This window comes from Hyperolius riggenbachi, chromosome 4 (genome assembly GCF_040937935.1).
Source record: "Hyperolius riggenbachi isolate aHypRig1 chromosome 4, aHypRig1.pri, whole genome shotgun sequence".
Classification (NCBI taxonomy): domain Eukaryota; kingdom Metazoa; phylum Chordata; class Amphibia; order Anura; family Hyperoliidae; genus Hyperolius; species Hyperolius riggenbachi.
The window spans coordinates 466,222,797-466,235,938 of NC_090649.1; the positions used below are offsets into that span (position 1 = coordinate 466,222,797).

General features: G+C 49.7%; 1 protein-coding gene across 1 annotated transcript in view; it reads right to left on the reverse strand.

The window, feature by feature from the left end:
• Positions 1 to 1,031: 1,031 nt before the first annotated feature.
• FAM177B (family with sequence similarity 177 member B) overlaps positions 1,032 to 13,142 on the reverse strand; it is a 30,414-nt gene continuing 18,303 nt past the window's right edge. Inside the window, exons 4-6 of the mRNA XM_068233453.1 lie at positions 5,903 to 5,996; positions 4,324 to 4,421; positions 1,032 to 2,389 (exon numbers count right to left, since the gene is read on the reverse strand). Coding sequence (XP_068089554.1) covers positions 2,192 to 2,389; positions 4,324 to 4,421; positions 5,903 to 5,996 — 390 coding nt within the window. The 3' untranslated portion in view covers positions 1,032 to 2,191. The remainder of the gene's footprint in view (positions 2,390 to 4,323; positions 4,422 to 5,902; positions 5,997 to 13,142) is intronic.

Consider the following 13,142-nt stretch of genomic DNA (forward strand, 5'->3'; position numbering starts at 1 on the left):
TTCACAATAGTTGGCGCTATTGATTGGTCTAGGTATAAGCTAGCATAACCTGCTTCAACTCAGAATTATTCACCTCATTGACTGTTCTGAAGCATGTTTAAAAACAAATGGATGATACTTACCTTAGTAGTGGGAAGTCTTTGAATAGTCCAGAGACTTCCGGGGTACTTCTACATGCCACCCTCAATAGCAGGCTGAATAGGTATAGCACAACCGCACTGGGCATGCATGAGTACAGTCTCGGCATGCCCAGTAGAGGGGAGGGGAGGGCTTGTGCTCAGAGAAGAATTCCTTGCTGCACTAGCGCTCCCCTTTACTGGACATGCATGGACCGTACTTGCACATGCCAGTGTGGTTGAGTTGTCCACAGCTGTGCTCCCATGTTGATGATTGAGAGGAACCCAGTGCTGGATCAGGGGAATGTGGAGGACCCCGGGAAGTCTCCACCCAGAGGCTTCCCATTATCGAGAGAAGTATCTAACTTTTGTTTTTAAATAGGGTTGCTAATCCAATCCGGGTTTTCTACTTCAGAAACCCGGATTATGCTGCGCAATGCACTTCAGTACCTTATGTAGTGTGGAGGGGCAGGGGGAGGCCACGAGGTTGGGGTCCACACCACACTTCATGAGACTCCGCTACTTCCTCCTCCCGGCTTGGAAGAAGGAAGCATCGTAGTCACCTGAAGCACGGTGTGGACCCACCTGACCTTCACCTACCCCTCTCCACTACCTGAGGTTCTGAAGTGTGTTGTGCGGCATAATCTGTGTTTCCAAAGTAGGAAACCTTCAAGCCTGGTTCACAAAACTGGCCAGATCCTAACGGAGGTGAATGAATGCTCCTATGTTACCCGTTCTGCCGAATGAACCAAGTTTGGGAAGGCTGCAATAAATCCGGAGCAATCCATTTTAGGGATCAGTTTGTTTGTTGATCTGAGCTGGATTCAAACAGCAACACTTTAAATACACTTCTGGATTGCTTTCACAATCACAACATGGAAAAATTGCCTTCTGCATTTGCTGGAAGACTTCAGGTAAACTTTGAATTCCACCTTTTATTCTGCATAAATAAAAGTTTGCATCACAGCAATGCTTAAACACTTTTGTTCTGGATTGGAAATTTATAAGCCACCAATGGCTGGAGAAAAGTCCTATAGGAATGTCCATATTCATAAGAAAGGGAGACACAGAGAGTCCAGTATAGTGTAGTATGTACTGGAAAAGTGAGTATGATGTTATACTCACAAGTTTGGGTTACCATCCAGGCAACCACTATATAGGCAGGTGGGAAGTATTAAACCTGTCCCCACTCAGGAAAAATAAGTCACTCTCTGTAGATCGGAAGAAAAGGGGCCAAATCCCCTCCACCAGGGGTGGATATAATCTAGCCTCTGTACAACTGTACGTCCATATTCAGTCCTTGAAGGCCATATCCATGACAGTGGTGATGATGGACTGAGAAATGGAGAAATGTGTTCTATTTGGTGACTCAGAACTTTTGTATTAAAGTCCCATCCATTAATTTGTTTTGTGACAAAAATGTGTCAGGGCCTCGGCCCTTGAGGAGTAGAGTTGGAGGTCCCTTTAATAGGACTTATCTAACCCTGGTCTCTCCAGGTACGGTGGAACTACAGGGTATCACATTCATCCTCTGCTTTTGCTATCTTTTCCCTTTGACACTGCTGTCATCCATACCAGTGTTTATCAATATTACTATAGCATGTAGACCTTCATCAATGATTTTGTTGGCCAAGTCTCCTCTGGAGTACACATACCATGTGTTGAGTGCCTAGGAGGATCTATACCGCGACCACACAGGCGAGTCAGTGATCTGGAAATGGCTGCCTCTTTTTAGCCTCCTACTGTTATCGGTTAGAACAGCAATCTCTAGAAGGGGGTCTCCAGGCCTTTCAATATCGTCAGAAGGCAGGGCTTGAAGAATATACTGGAGAGAGGAGCAGACGTGGGACAGAAAGGACAATCTGACGGTATATTATCAGTAACAGTTCACATTCATTTTTACACTTTAATGACTGAAAAGTCATCTTGTTAGCCTAGCCTCCAGAGATGCGAAGATTGGCTATTTAAGTTCTATTGACAGCATTGGGGGCCCACCAGCTCGTTGTCCTCCTGCGTGCCTAAAGCCCCGCGCTTCCTGGACTAGTCTTAGTTTTGTTAACATAAACGTTATTCATTTATTCCTTGGTCGGTGTAGGATCAGAGTGACTTGTCTCAGTGTAAACATGGTAAGTCTCTTCTGTGTCTTGTGAGGTCTCCTGGCTTTGAATAGTTCCATATTCCAAACTTTGCATCTGTAATTGCTCCCTCTCTCTGAGGACGTTTTTCTCTGGAGCACCTGGGATATAATGACCGTCTCCCTCCTCGTCGCTGTCCTAAAAATGAGAAGATTCTCCTCAGAGTAAAATGCGCATTTCAAATAAACACTCCAAAACTGGCCAGATTTACCAAATCTCTAAACGATAAACATTGGCCTGCCCTTTTCTTTCGTGGCAGGGGTTGTTCTGGAGGGACGGAAGTCAATTTGGATGCTGGAGGCACCTGGGTAAAATGGTAGTGGCTGGATAGTGTACTGGTTAAGGGCACTGCCTTAGGGCTCATTCACAGTATGAGAGCTTATCTGAGCGCTTGTGATTTTAAAAGCTCTTGCTAATGTTATCCTATGTGAGTGTTCTCACTGGAGCAATGCGATTTTGTAAAAATCTCCCATACCATTGCATTAGCAAGAGCTTTTAAAATCTCCAGCGTTTAAAATGCTCTTGTAGTGTGAACGGGCCCTTAGACATGAGAGACCAGGGTTTGAATCCTGGCTAAGGTCAGTACCTATTCAATAAGGAGTTCAAGACAAGACTCCCTAATACTGCAGGGTGGCCTCTTGAGCGTGTCCTTAGTGGCTGCAGCTCTTGAGCGCTTTGAGTCCACCAGGAGAAATGCACTATACAAATATTATTATTATAATGGACACCGTCATAGGGTAATGGGCACTGCCATAGGCGCCTATTATAAAAGCCACAATTTGCAGCAGTAAATTGTGGTGCCCTGATATGCAAATTGTGGCATTGCATGCCTTGGCGCCTACGATTCTATCTGGTGCATCCAGGCACTGAAATTTAGCTTCTTTGCCACTGCGCCTCTGGGCACCCAAATTTACTTTCTTTGGTGCAAATTGCGAGCTCGGCGGGGGGTTTAAAGAGAATCTATATTGTTAAAATCGCACAAAAGTAAACATAACAGTGCGTTAGGGGACATCTCCTATTACCCTCTGTCACAATTTTGCCGATCCCCACCGCATTAAAAGTAGTCAAAAACTGTTTTAAAAGGTTTGTTTATAAACAAACAAAATGGCCACCAAAACAGGAAGTAGGTTGATGTACAGGATGTCCACACAAAGAAAACACATCCATACACAAGCAGGCTGTATACAGCATTCCTTTTGAATCTCAAGAGATCACTTGTGTGTTTACCTTCTTCCCCCTGCAGCTCTCATCCACTGAATACTAGTGACAGGCTGTGAGGCTGATTGTTTCTTCCTGCAGACAGCTCTGCCCTGTCTGTAATTCCTCAGTATGTGTCAGCCAGCTCCTTTCATAGCCTAACAGAGGAGGAATTTTATCCAACTCTCTTTCACTGATAAGAGAGCAGAGACGCTGCTGGCTTATGTAAATAACACACACACTGGAGTGTGCATAGAGGGGCCTGGAGGGGGTTGTGCATAGCAGATCAGCATGGAAGAGTTGGCAGCCTTCCAGACACAGGGCGACAAGTCCGACAGGGGAAAGATACATTGATTTATTACAGAGACGGTGATAGTAGAAAGTGCTGCAGTAAGCCAGAGCACATTAGAATAGGTTTAGGAACTTGTAGGATGGTAGAAAAAAGGATGACATTTTTGTTACAGAGTCTCTTTAAGGTTTAGGTATGGGGAGGGGTTAGGCACCACCAGAGGGGGGGGGGGGGTTAGGGTTACTGTTGGAATCACGCAGTAGAATATTGCTACTTTTAGCAATATTGTACTAGCAGCACCCCCGGCACCCTTTTTTCCAGGCACTTTTTTTATGTACGCAGCGGGTGGCCCCAGCAAATGCTATTTTATCAGCCTCCAGTGCCCAAATTGCTCATAATAGGCTATAGTAAAAAATTAGAAATTACTGATATTTTATTATCGGAATAACCCACTAATTTACTGACTATTTGTGGCTATTAAAAGCACCTAAATTCCAGCGACACCCATTTTAGATGTACGCGTTCTGGAACGCCAGTTCTAGCGCCACATATAATGTAACTGATTGGTTGCGCTTCAGCCACTCACCTCTTCCTGCGCTCTCTTGTACTCGTCAATGGCGTACTGATATTTGGGAGAATTCAAACCAAACATAGTGGCCAATTTTCCTCCGAGGAAATCACAGGCTGGAAAAGGCACATAAAGTAGAGAGTAAGAAAACGACCAGTTACCAATGCTTCACTGTCTAAAATACACACATAAAAAACAAAACAAAACAAAACAACCCACAAAATTCGCACTCTCTTGCATTTTTTGGGAGAGCTACAGACCGCCATATGATAAAAATGACAATGCAGCAATTGTTCCTAAAGCTATGTACACAGGTGAATGTTACTTACCACCCATATCTATATTTTATTTTTTGTTATTTTTAAATATGTATTAGAGTCCTGACCCACCGGAGAGCATTTTGAGATTCATTTTCGCTTTTTAAAAAATGCTTCCATGGAACTACATTAAAATCATGGCAAAATAGCCGGGATTATACAGCAATTTTAATGTAAGTCAATGGAAGTGTTTAAAAAAAAACGACTTGCAGGTGTGTCAGGGCTCTTAAATGGACTCTGAAGCGAGTCCTAAATCATGTTATTACTGTAATGCACTATAGATAGTGCTAAACCGCCACATCCCGCAGCAAAACAAGGGGTTTATACCCCCAAATCTCCTCTGCAAAATCCACGGCTATCTTGGTCGTGGATTTTGCTGCTCATGGAGGCAGAGCTTTGAGCTGCAGCTCTGCCTCCATGCGCGTCAATCTCCGCCTCTCCCCGCTTCTCTCTGTGAAGGCAGATTGAGAGGGGGGCGGGGAGAGGCGACGATCAGCGGGGATTGACTTGCTTAGAGGCAGAGCTACAGTGCTAAGCTCTGCCTCATCAGGAAGCGCTCCCCCGACTTTGCAGAGGGGATTTGGGGGTATAAACCCCTCGTTTTGCCGTGGGGATGCGGCGGTTTAGCACTATCTATAGTGCTTTACAGTAATGACATGCTTTAAGAGTCTCTTTAAAGGACACCCAAGGTGAAAATAAGCTAATGAAATAAATAATTGTATCTATCATCCTTCTCCTAAAAAATGACTTTAAGATATTCCAGTTTTATTTTATGTTTAAATCTACTTTTTAAGTTTTAACTGTTTTATTGTTTTTGCTCAATTACACATTCATTGAAGTATGCCAGAGCTAAAATCTATGAACTATTGACCCTTTTTCATCTCTTTCCTGCTCTCAAAAGCCATTTTCTGCTAGGAAAGTGTTTTATAGTTGGAATTTCTTATCAGTGAGGGTCACACTGTAGTCACTTCCTGTCTGAGTCAGGACTGAATCAGCCACTTACATACCTGATATTTAACTCTTTCAGGCAGATAAAGAAAAAAAGGAACACAGCATAGTGATTTGTGTGCTAGGCTCTGTGCCTACTCATGTCTATCTCATGTAACATGTCACCTCAGGTATCCTTTAAAGTGCACCTGAAGTGGAAGAACCCCTGCCCAATTTAGATAGCCACATGTGCCCCCAATATTAGGCAGCCCCCCAGTATAGGCAGATGCGCCCCCTGTATTAGGCAGCCACCCCCCAAATGCAGAGTATGCGGAGTGAGTTATAATGGTTACTTGTCTCGGCACTGCCAGAATCCCACTTCACCCTGTCACACAGTTGTGGTGTCTCCTCTCTGACTCTTCCAGTGGTGCACATAATGAGGCACCCCTAGAGGGTGGCAGAGAGGAGATGCTGTGACTGTGCAGCATGGGTGGAGGGGGGTCTGGGTGACCGGAAGAAACCGGTTTATCTCACGGAGCTGAATAGGTAAATAGAGTTCCTACGCTGGATCGGTAGGCTGCAGAAGGATCCAGGAAGCATCTAGACCAGGGGTCTCAAACTCAATTTCCCTGGGGACCGCAGGAGTCAAAGTCAGGACGAGGCTGGGCCGCATAAGGAATTTCACAATCGCGGCGCATCGCCACCTCTGCCCGCCCCTCTCACTCTTCCTTCACAGAGAGGGGCGGGGAGAGGCGGCGATCCGTGCGTCGATTGACGTCAGGAGGGGCAGAGCTAAAGCTGAAAGCTCTGCCCCTTCCAGGAAATGCCGGCGGATTGCCCCCCGGGCGATTTGGAGGCTCTGCAGCAGTGGTGCTCAGCAGAGCTCGAATATTCGAGTAGCTCGAATATTCGAGCTCTTTTTCAGCTATTCGAGCTCGGTATTCGAGCTCCGAATAGCTGGAGCTATTCGAATGGGCTATCCGAGTACACTCGAATAGCCCATTCACTATTCGAGCTATTCGAGCAACCCGGCGCTATTCGAGCTCGGTACCGAGCTCGAATAGCGTCATAGCCCAGATTGATGTCCTTAGAGCCAATCAGAGGGCTCCCAGGCCCTCTGACGGCAGCCAATCACAGAGGGGGACCCTGGCCAGCCCCTACCCTATAAATAGCGGCCGCCATGTTCCGTTTCTCCGTGCTTGCCTGAGACTTGTACAGAGAGAGAGTTGCTCCTTTGTGCTTTGGCTTAGCAAGAGCTCTATTGTGGTCATTTACCTAGCGTTTTTGCTCACATACACCTCCTATACACACCTGTATTCGAGCTCCGAATAGCTGGAGCTATTCGAATGGGCTATCCGAGTACACTCGAATAGCCCATTCACTATTCGAGCTATTCGAGCAACCCGGCGCTATTCGAGCTCGGTACCGAGCTCGAATAGCGTCATAGCCCAGATTGATGTCCTTAGAGCCAATCAGAGGGCTCCCAGGCCCTCTGACGGCAGCCAATCACAGAGGGGGACCCTGGCCAGCCCCTACCCTATAAATAGCGGCCGCCATGTTCCGTTTCTCCGTGCTTGCCTGAGACTTGTACAGAGAGAGAGTTGCTCCTTTGTGCTTTGGCTTAGCAAGAGCTCTATTGTGGTCATTTACCTAGCGTTTTTGCTCACATACACCTCCTATACACACCTATATTGTTGTTAGTTATTTAGACATTGTATTTTAGTTAGTAGCTTGTGTGTTACATTAGAGACAGGCAGCTGCTGCAAGCTTACAGGTTTAGGCCTCAGGGGGGCCTTGCCTCTGTGGGCAGCTGTCCTCTGTTTATTTCTCTCATCTATACCAGTATTTCTGCTGTCCTTTACTAATAGTATTGTAGTTATACTGTACTAGGAGTAGGACACTCACTGACTGTCACTGTTTATAGGCTACTAGCTAGCTCCTGCGTGTGTGCACTCACTCACTGTCTGTGTGTACACACACTCTATTTCCTTCTGATTACTGATAGATTATTGTTAGTTAGTTGTACTTACTTACTACTTACTCTTACTGTACCCGTAGGGACACTCACTGTCACTGTTCATATAGGCTACTAGCTCCTGCGTGTGCGCACTGCACTCACTGTCTGAGTGTACACACACAACACACACTCTATTTCCTTCTGATCGCTGATTGATTATCGTAATTAGTTAGTTGTACTTACTGTTACTACTTACTCTTACTGTACTAGGAGTCTAGGACACTCAGTCACTGTCCATAGGCTACTAGCTCCTGCGTGCGTGCACTCACTGTCTGAGTGTACACACACCCACACTCCATTTCCTTCTGATCGCTGATTGATTATCGTAATTAGTTAGTTGTACTTACTGTTACTACTTACTCTTACTGTACTAGGAGTCTAGGACACTCAGTCACTGTCCATAGGCTACTAGCTCCTGCGTGCGTGCACTCACTGTCTGAGTGTACACACACCACCCACACTCCATTTCCTTCTGATCGCTGATTGATTATTGTAATTAGTTAGTTCTACTTACTGTTACTACTTACTCTTACTGTACTAGGAGTCTAGGACACTCAGTCACTGTGTTCATAGGCTACTAGCTCCTGCGTGCGTGCACTCACTGTCTGAGTGTACACACACCCACACTCCATTTCCTTCTGATCGCTGATTGATTATTGTAATTAGTTAGTTCTACTTACTGTTACTACTTACTCTTACTGTACTAGGAGTCTAGGACACTCAGTCACTGTGTTCATAGGCTACTAGCTCCTGCGTGCGTGCACTCACTGTCTGAGTGTACACACACCCACACTCCATTTCCTTCTGATCGCTGATTGATTATTGTAATTAGTTAGTTCTACTTACTGTTACTACTTACTCTTACTGTACTAGGAGTCTAGGACACTCAGTCACTGTGTTCATAGGCTACTAGCTCCTGCGTGCGTGCACTCACTGTCTGAGTGTACACACACCCACACTCCATTTCCTTCTGATCGCTGATTGATTATTGTAATTAGTTAGTTCTACTTACTGTTACTACTTACTCTTACTGTACTAGGAGTCTAGGACACTCAGTCACTGTGTTCATAGGCTACTAGCTCCTGCGTGCGTGCACTCACTGTCTGAGTGTACACACACTAAATTTACTTGTGATTACTACTGATTATTGTAACTGCTAGTTGTACTTCCTGACTGTTACTACTTACTTACTGTACTAGGGGACACTCACTCAGTCACCTCACCAACCAACCCACTCCATTAAAGTACCCCACTTTTCACCCGCCCTTTTAAAAAACTTTTGTCTATACGCCCAAAACATTGAAGATGTCTGGAAGTGGCAGCCAGCGCGGTTTGGGCAAGGGGAAGGGCAGCAAGGGAATCAGGAGGAGAGGGAGCAGCATTGTGGCAAGCCGCGGCCGCGGGCGCGCCACCATGCACAGTTCCGCAGCAGCAGCAGCAGCGTCAGTGGCTAACATTCCTCCCATAGCCACTGGCCGTGGACGCCTTGGGCGCCGCCCAGCAGGAGCATCTGCAACTCACGCTGCAGAGACACAGCAGCAGCAGCGTGTAGCACCTGCTCCCATTTTCCTCCAGCCGGGTCGGAAACGTCCCATTGAGGAAAAGGATGCAGACACTGTGGTGCAACTCATGACGGAGGATGAGCAGCCCGCCATCAGCTCTGCATCCGAGGCCTCCACCCTCACCACCACCACCACCACCACCACCACCACCACCACCACCCCTGTTCGCAGCAGCCGCCCAGCAGGGTCTGGGGAGGAGGCCAGTTCACCGTCACTCGCCGACCTGTCATTCAGCAGTCTTTTGACCCCAGGCATCATGAGTAAATTGTCTGCTGTTGTTGGCGATCTTGAGGAGGAGATGCTGATGGGCACTTTGGGGGATGAGGGATTGGACAGCAAGACTGTGGCGACAGTCAAGCAGCCCATCCATGCATCAGGAGAGGAGTTTGGGGGGTCCTCATCCCAGCAGGGACATGTTTCAGGAGGGGGAGGATGAGGATGACCCGGTGACAGACAGAGACTGGGTGCCACCACCTCCAGGGGATGTCGTCCTTAGCAGCTCTGCCATTGCCATCATTGCCAGCATTGGCAGCGTCCCACAGCCTGCTGGTGTCTCAGGCTCAGCAGCAGCAGCAGCAGCATCAGCCAGTACCACCACCAGCCGCACCCAAGCCCCCCCCCAACCACCACAGGGAGACAGGCAGCAGCGCTTCCATGCCGTAGGGGGAAGTTTCTGTCACCAATCTGGCGGTTTTTCACCATGCCCACTGTGTACAGCAAGTACGCCACTTGCAACCACTGTCAGCGGAAGTTGAGCAGAGGTGCAGACCCCTTAAAGTTCAGCACCAGCTCGCTCATCAACCACCTTGCGGCTAAACATTTCCACCAGCATGAGGAGTTCCAGAGGCTGAAGGCATCTGCTGCTGGCAGTGGCACCACACCCATCACTGCACAGCCTTCAGCAGCAGCAGCAGCAACAGCAGCCACCCGCCCTCCTGCTCCTCCAGCAGCACCAGCAGGAGTGCGGAAACGCACTGCTCCTCCCCCCTCTGCAACTCCTGCCGCCGACACTGAGGCCTGTTCTGGCAGCCAGTCCTCAGTGGCCTCCTCTGCTGTGTCTGCTGATTCCCGTGTCAGCAAAAGGCCACGCCAGAGCCTTTTGAGCGAGTCCTTCCAGGGGGTGGTTAGGGCTCTGCCTCCCAGCAGCCGTCGCGTGCGGCAGCTGAACGGCTTGCTGGCACGGGCCATGTGCTCCCAACTCCTGCCGTACACGCTCGTGCAGGAGGGGAGCGACATTCGTGCGCTGCTTGCTTGCGCAGCCCCAGACTGGCAGCTCCCCAGCAGACACTTCTTTGCCCGCAAGGCCATTCCTGCACTGCACCGCTTGTGATGGCCAATGTGGAGCGAGGGCTGGAGCACGCGGTTGGTGAAAGGGTCCACGTCACCATGGACTCCTGGAGCAGCCGCTTCGGGACAGGCCGCTACCTGTCCTTCACTGTCCACTGGGTCAGCTTGGTGGAAGGGGGTGAGGATGGGAGAGCAGCAGCGGGCACAGCAGCAGCAGCAACACAGTGGGTGGTGCCACCCCGCAGGGTCAGGGGAACTGCAGCAGGTTCCTCCGATCCTCTGCCATCCTCCGGCACACCTGGCCAAACCCCCCGCCTCAGCAGCAACGTGAAGGCCCGCCACTGCCAAGCGCTGCTGCACTTGGTCAGCCTTGGGAAGACCAAGCTGACGGCAACCCATGTGTTGGCCAAACTCCAGGAGCAGGAGAGGATTTGGCTGACCCCAGAGGCCTCAGAGTCGGAGAGGTGGTGGCCGACAATGGGGCCAATCTGGTTGCCGCAATAGACAGGGGAAACCTGACCCACATCCCCTGTCTTGCCCACGTGCTGAACCTGGTGGTGCAGAAGTTCCTGCGCACCTACCAGGGATGGGCGAACTGCTGGAAACGGCAAGGAATGTTGTGCGTCACTTCCGGCGCTCGGCTGCAGCCTGTGCGAGCCTGGAAGACGTGCAAAAGGAGCTGGATCTGCCACGCCATCGGCTGATCCTTGACGTTCCGACTCGCTGGAACTCCACCCTGGCGATGTTGGAGCGTCTGGTTGAACAGAGGCACGCTGTCAAACAGTACCTTGCCCTGGCCACTGTTTCCGCAGCTCAGAGAAGGGACAAGACCAGCAACATCCCGTCCATCGTCCCGATGATGACTGGAGGCACATGCAGCAGGTGTGCTTAGTGCTGGCTCCCTTCCTGCAGGCCACAAACATGGTGAGCAGGGACCATGCTATGGTCTGCGAGTGGGTGCCCCTGGTTTCTCTGCTGAACAGGCCCTCGATGCTTTGCTGGAACAGGGAGCGGCAGCCTTGGACCAGCAGGAGCGGCAACCAGCTGCGCAGTCCACCTCTGAGGGGGAGGAGGAGGAGGACTTGGTGGAGGTCCCTGACCTGGCTGCTGATGAGGGGGATCAGCACAGCGCAGCTGAGTTGGTGCGGGGGTGGAGAGAGGATGAGGCGGCAGAGGAGGAGGATGAGGACAGCACTGACGTCGATGTGCCAGCAGACGTGGCCCGCCTCTTCCCAATGGCAGCGCACATGCTGACGTGCCTGCGCAGGGACCCCAGGGTGATCCAGATGAAGCAGAGGGAGGACATCTGGATCAGCATGATGTTGGACCCACGCCTCAAGGGGAAGTTGAGCCAGTTCCTGCCGCCTGCAGGAGGAGACCCAGCGCAACAAATAAGGAGCTTGCAGCAGGCCCTTGTTGAGCGCTTGGAGGAAGCCTTCCCCCAGCCTTCCACCCCCACTGTCCAGCAGCCAGCACAGAGGCAGCAGCAGGTGCCTGCATCCAGCAGCAGCAAGCGCCCCACAGACCTGCTGTCTCTCAGCCACGAGCTCTACAGGACTGTAGAGGCTCTGGCAGCAGTGACTAGAGAGGAGATGCATGCAGCAGCATCCTCCTCCGGTCACAGCCAGCGCCTGACCCGCATGGTGGCTGACTACATGGGGTCGTACAGCGGGCTTGACAGCGATGCCCCTGTTGATCCCATGGAGTATTGGGTCAAGCGCATGGAGATCTGGAGCGAGCTGGCGCAGTACGCCCTGGAAGTGCTGTCCTGCCCCCCTTCCAGCGTGCTGTCCGAGCGCTGCTTCAGTGCAGCTGGTGGCGTGGTCACCGAGAAACGCTCACGTCTGTCTCACAAGTCTGTGGACAGACTGACGTTTCTCAAGATGAACCAGGCGTGGGTGGAAGGCGAGTTCCTGGCCCCTGTTGTCGGCGAGAGGGGGACATGAACTGGCTGCCGGAACCATCGTTAATGTGCCTTACCACCCTTTACCACTCCTGGCTCCTGCCTCACTAAGCCAGCCTGGTTCACTTTGACTATTACGTCGCCTGCAGCCACACATTTTACACCTACAGTGGGCTGCTGTGTACTGCCCTTCTGCTGTCTGTCTGTGTTTCCCACTGCCAGGGTACACAGAATTACCTTCTTCTGCTGCCACTCTGCCACCAGCTATTACGTCAAACAATAGCTATATTGGTTGCAAACCAAAACCAAACAAACCATTAAAAACAAAAAGGTTTAATTTTTCTGAGGTGCCCGGGTTGAAAACTGTGTTGTTCCAGTTGTGTATTGGACACAATGTGGGCTGCACGACCGCTGTCTGGGACCTCCTGTTGTGTTTATTTACAGCCCTGGTATCACCGCTAGGTACCAGGGCTATTATGTCACGGCGAGCTGCCTGCCTCATTGACTGCCTGCTGCCACACACTCATCCTCCTCCTCCTGCTGCTGAATTTACCTCCTGCTGTCTTTGTGTTTCCACTGCCAGGGAGCACATACAATGGCGCTTCCAACATGCGTGCGCCACCAGCTATTTGTTACGCTCAAAAATAGCTGCATTTCTTTAAAAAAAATTGAAAAGAGAAATACGTGAAGAAGAAGAAGACGATATTGAAAAAGAAGATGAAAAAGATGAAGAAGATGAAGAAGATGAAGAAGATGAAGAAGAAGAAGATGAAGAAGATGAAGATGAAGATGAAGAAGAAGATGAAGAAGATGAAGAAGATGAA